General features: G+C 70.7%; 1 protein-coding gene across 1 annotated transcript in view; it reads left to right on the top strand.

Moving 5' to 3' along the window:
- Window positions 1–4,047: 4,047 nt before the first annotated feature.
- VWA5B2 (von Willebrand factor A domain containing 5B2) overlaps window positions 4,048–4,450 on the top strand; it is a 7,954-nt gene continuing 7,551 nt past the window's right edge. Inside the window, exons 1-2 of the mRNA XM_085325097.1 lie at window positions 4,048–4,195; window positions 4,346–4,446. Coding sequence (XP_085181223.1) covers window positions 4,057–4,195; window positions 4,346–4,446 — 240 coding nt within the window. The 5' untranslated portion in view covers window positions 4,048–4,056. The remainder of the gene's footprint in view (window positions 4,196–4,345; window positions 4,447–4,450) is intronic.

The raw sequence follows: 4,450 nt of genomic DNA, 5'->3' as shown, positions 1-4,450 counted from the left end.
TGTGGGGCTGGGAGCAAGGTGTGGGGCTGGGGGCCGGGGCAGGGAGCAAGGCGAGAGGCCGGGTGCAGGTGTGGGGCCGGGGGCAGGGTGCTGCCGCCGCCCCCCAGCGCTGCCGGGCTCTTCCCGCTAGAGGGAAGCAGCCGCCCGGCCGAGCCCGGTGCAGGGCCCGGGGGGTGGGCTCGGGAGGTGGGCTCGCTCCCCGCCCAGCGCCGGTCCCGCGGTGCGGGGGGCACCCGCTGGGGCAACGTCCTGGGGAGACCCCCGGCAGCCTCCCGCTTCCCCGGTTTGGGGGGAAAATCCCCCTTTCTTGGGGGGAGGGGAGGCGGATGGGGCAGGCTGGAGGGGGTCGCGGTGCCTGCGAGCCGCCCTCGCCCGCCCCGCGGGGCCGCAGGAGCCCCCCGGCCGCTGCTGCCGGCGCCCGGGCCGGGCCCGCGTCGGAGACGCGCTTGCGGCTTGCAGCCCCCCCGGGCCGCGCAAGCAGCTCGGCGGGGTCCGGGCCGCGGCCGGGGGGCTTCGGCGCTGGCCGCTCCCCGCCGGCGAGCCCGAGCTTCGCTGGCGCTTCCTTTCCTGCTGTTTTTTCGCTTTAGCCCCTTTGTAGCTCCCTGCAGGCTGATACCACCCAGGCTAGCGGCACAAATGATGCAGGCATTTCGCCGCCTCCTCCTCCTCCTCCGCCTCCTCCGCGGCCCCCACCCGCAGCGTCTTGCTGGGTTCGGCACTAACGCGAAGCGCGGCAGCCGGCGGGGAGCTCTGCCCTGCGGWTCCTCGGGGTCCGCGCGGCTGCACCGGGCTGCTGCCTGCCCCCGCCCTGGTCCGCCTCCCTGTTTTGGGTCGTTTTCTCGGATAACGCGAATCCCGCTGCGCCGCTCAGCGCTGACTGTGCAGAACGGGGCCGCCCGCGGCCGCCGGTGCAGGCCGAGGCGCCGGGGGTTGCGCTTCCCCCCCACGCACGCCGCCAGCTCCGTGGCACCAGCCCAGGGCTCCCACTTGGAAGCTTTTCTTAGTACCTGCTTGGCCTGGAAGGAATATCTGCGGGGGGGGGATGTGTGTGTGTGCTTTTTTGCAGGGGTTGGGGCGCGTTCCCCTGTGCGTTCAGCATCGGCTGCAGCGGAGGGGCAGAGCCCTGCGGGAGCTGCGCGGGGGGTCGACGCAGGAGTTAGCCCTGGGTCTTCTGTAGCTGTTTTGGCCCCTGGGCTGAGCTCACCCCGAACCTCCCGTCTCTGCCTCCCACTCCCTTCTTGGGCAGGGATTTTGCCCCGTCGCGTGCCGGGAGCGCCCGGATTTGGGGACAGATGCTCCGTGATCCCTGTCCTGTGTCCATGCCGCTCTGTCTCGGGACAGCTGAGACCTTTCTCAACGCAGCGGGTTGTGACACTTGTGGGGCGACCTTGCTTTGGGGAAGGGGGGGTGCAATGTGCTGGGACATCCCGGGCGGCCAACACCCCCACCCTCCCCACGCCAGCCCCCGTCTGCAGGTGCCACAGCAGCACCGCGAGGCTTCGCCAGCGCCGGAGCTTGGCCTGGCGCTCCTGCGCGGCGGGGAGGGGGGGTCTCGCCGCCCGCCGGGGCCGCGGAGCGCGTGTCTCTTTAACGAGGCTGGGCTTGGAGCAGCTCCGGCTCCTGGCACAGGGTAGCGAGGGATGGAGCCGCCGCGCTGAAGGAGGCAGCGCCAGAGAGGAGCCTGCAGCAGGGAGCGGCGGCGGCAGCGGCCGCGGGGGGAAGCTCGCTCCCCCCCCACCCCAGGCACCGCACAGCCTCGAGCCGGGGAGCAGAGCTCGGCGGCGCYGGGGGCTCCCCGACCCGCCGGCGCTGAGCCTGTGTCACCCTCGGCCTCCAGGTAAGGGCCGGGGCGGGGAAGGAAACGGGGCCCCGGGAGCATCTCTCTGTTCCTGGGTGCCGGGGCCGGCCGCCCCGCGTCGCGGGTGCCGGGGTGAGACGGGTGCCGAGGCCGCGGGGCCGCAGAGGTGCCCTGGTAAGCGTCCGGGCGCGGCGGCGCCTGCTTTCCGCRTGCCCCGGCCAGCCTTGCCCCTTCCCCGCGGCCACACAGCCCGGCGCCGCTCGGGGCGGCTGGGCCGCGGCACGGGGGGCTCACGGGGYGGCAGGGAAGGTCTGGCAGCTTCGTGTGCCACTGGCGATAACCCGCGGGGTCCGGGCACGGGCACGTGCTGCCGGTTTTTGGCAGCAGCCCGCCTCGAGTAAGTCCAGCTGCTTGCAGGGGAAGGAAGGAGAAACATCAAGTTACCGAGCTTGGGAGAAAACTCCTTTTAGCCTTAGCCCTGCGGTGTCTGGACTCAGCAGCGCCCCGCGTTGCTCCTTACGTGAGCCCTGTCCCCACTCCCGCGGGCAGGGGGTGGGGGGTGAGGAAGAGGAGGGGGCGGCGAAGGCACCGCTGGCCACCCGGGGGTGGGGGGGGACGTGGGGCTGCACGCGTGGGGCTGGGACCTGCCACGGCACCCGAGATACGGCTGCTGTGCCGAGCCCCCGAGGACGGCCTGCTGCCGGGGGGCCGGGGAGGAGCGGACGGGGCGAGGAGCTGCGCGTCTGGTTTTATTTGTTGCCACGGGGCTTAGAGCAGCCTGGGCGAAGCGCGGCAGGGCCAGATGGGCCCTGTTTGCTTTGCTCGTGTCAGTGTAAAGAGAAGCGATAAAAAGCAGCTGGGGCAGCTTCTCAGGTAAGTCCCTGGTAAACAGCTCAGCGGTGTCCTGGGCAATGGGCGCTTTGGCAAACAGCAGGCGGGTTGCTGAGCACCGGCCCGGTGCCTTGGGAACAAGCGGAAGGGCTTTGGGGTGAAATCCATCTTTAATGGCCTGGCGGAGCCTCGCTCCCCGGAGTTCGTGTGGACACGTTAGATGCCGCGAGCAGGGCAGGACCCGGCCGGTGATGCTCCTGGCAGGTCCAGAGGCAGCGGCGCAGGCTGCGCAGCACCCGCGTGACTTTGCATGCTGTGAGATGAGTTTGGGGGGCCTCAGCTCTGCGTGCGGCAACGAAGCACCGGGGGGGGTGGTCTGGTGGCTTTATTTTCCTGGGATGCTGCTGCTTCACTAATGCTCCTCCGGGCGCCTGGGGGCCCCCCGCTTTGTGCCAAGGGCTGGCTCCCTCCAGGCTCTGACTCCGAGGGTTTCGCCCTCCCCCGCTTTCAAGGATGCTCTGGGCAGAGGCACCTTTGGATCCGCAAACCGAGGGCACCTGGAGGCTCGCGTTACCGGTGCTTGCCCRAGCCGTTTGTGGGGCGAAGGCCGCCGGAGCGAGGGCACAGCAGATGGTTCGCTTGCTCCTGGCCTTGTCCTTGCTGCTGAGCTTGTCGTGTGCCAAAGCACCGGCATGATGGGGGGGGTCTCGCTGCCCTTCTCCTGGCGCTCGGGGGTGGCAGGGAATGAGACACGGAGGTGCAGACCCACGCCTAGGGCAGGGGGACCTGAGCAGTCTCTCCACGGTGAAGGACAGCTGAGCTTGACCTAACTGTTTTATGGGACACTGTGGCAGCACGGAGTGGGGTGACATTAGAGAGACCCCCTTGGCTCTGAGCAGCAATCTGGCGTGCTTCTCCCAGGTGCTTTTCCCAAGGAAAAGAACTTAGTGGGCAAAGGAGTGGGCTGGTGCCTTGGCTTGAAGGCATGGCAGCCGGCATCCCTTCCCGAGGCCAGCGCCGGCGGGCTGCACGCCTGCATCTCCCGGCATGGGGGCCGTTCGCCCGGCAGCGGAGAGCATCGTCCCGGGAGCCTCCCTTCTGCGCAGCTCCTGCATCTGGTGTTGACCTTGTCGTTAATTTTTAAGCCCCCGGCAAACACTGTGCCCTGCTGCGCCCTAGCTGCGCTGCGCGTTGCCGTGGGGCTGAGCTTCGGCCCCAGAGCTGTTTTCCAGGGGGGCCGGGATCGAGGTCGGTGTGTTTTGCGGGTGCTCCGGGGCCAGAGCAGTGCCGTGCGCCCACCCTCCTGGAGGCCCGTCGGGGGCCGGGGACCTCCCGCAGCCGGGAGCAGCGGCTCGCGGCTGCGCGCCCGTGCCCCCGCGCCGGGACCCAGCGGCCGCTCCCGCTCTGCCCGCAGCCGCGCCGGGACCATGCCGGGCCTCTACGCGCTGGACACCTGGGCGGCTCTGCCGCTGAAGAGCTCCAGCGTGAAGGCTTGTGCCAACGGGTACTCGCTGGGCATCACCGCCCACCTCGTGTACACCAACCCCCACGAGGAGCCCGTYGAAGGTAAGGGGGGGCGGYGGGGGCTCCCCGAAACGCACCGGAGAGCGGGGCCACCAGCGCCCAGCAACCCGGGGCCGCGGCGGAGGCAGGGGAGCCCGGACCGGGTGTCCCGGTGAGCCGGTGGCTGCCTCGGGGCTCTCTCCCGCCTCGCAGGCGTCTTCGTCTACCCGCTGGAGGAGTCGGAGGTGGTGGCGGCCTTCGAGGCGGCGGCGGCGGCCGGCCGGCGGGTGACTTTCCGGATGCAGGGCCGGCGGCGGG

This window comes from Rhea americana, unplaced genomic scaffold (genome assembly GCF_003343005.1).
Source record: "Rhea americana isolate MKP2758 unplaced genomic scaffold, rheAme1 scaffold_96, whole genome shotgun sequence".
Taxonomy (NCBI): Eukaryota; Metazoa; Chordata; class Aves; order Rheiformes; family Rheidae; genus Rhea; species Rhea americana.
This window is presented reverse-complemented; position numbering and strand designations above follow the sequence as displayed.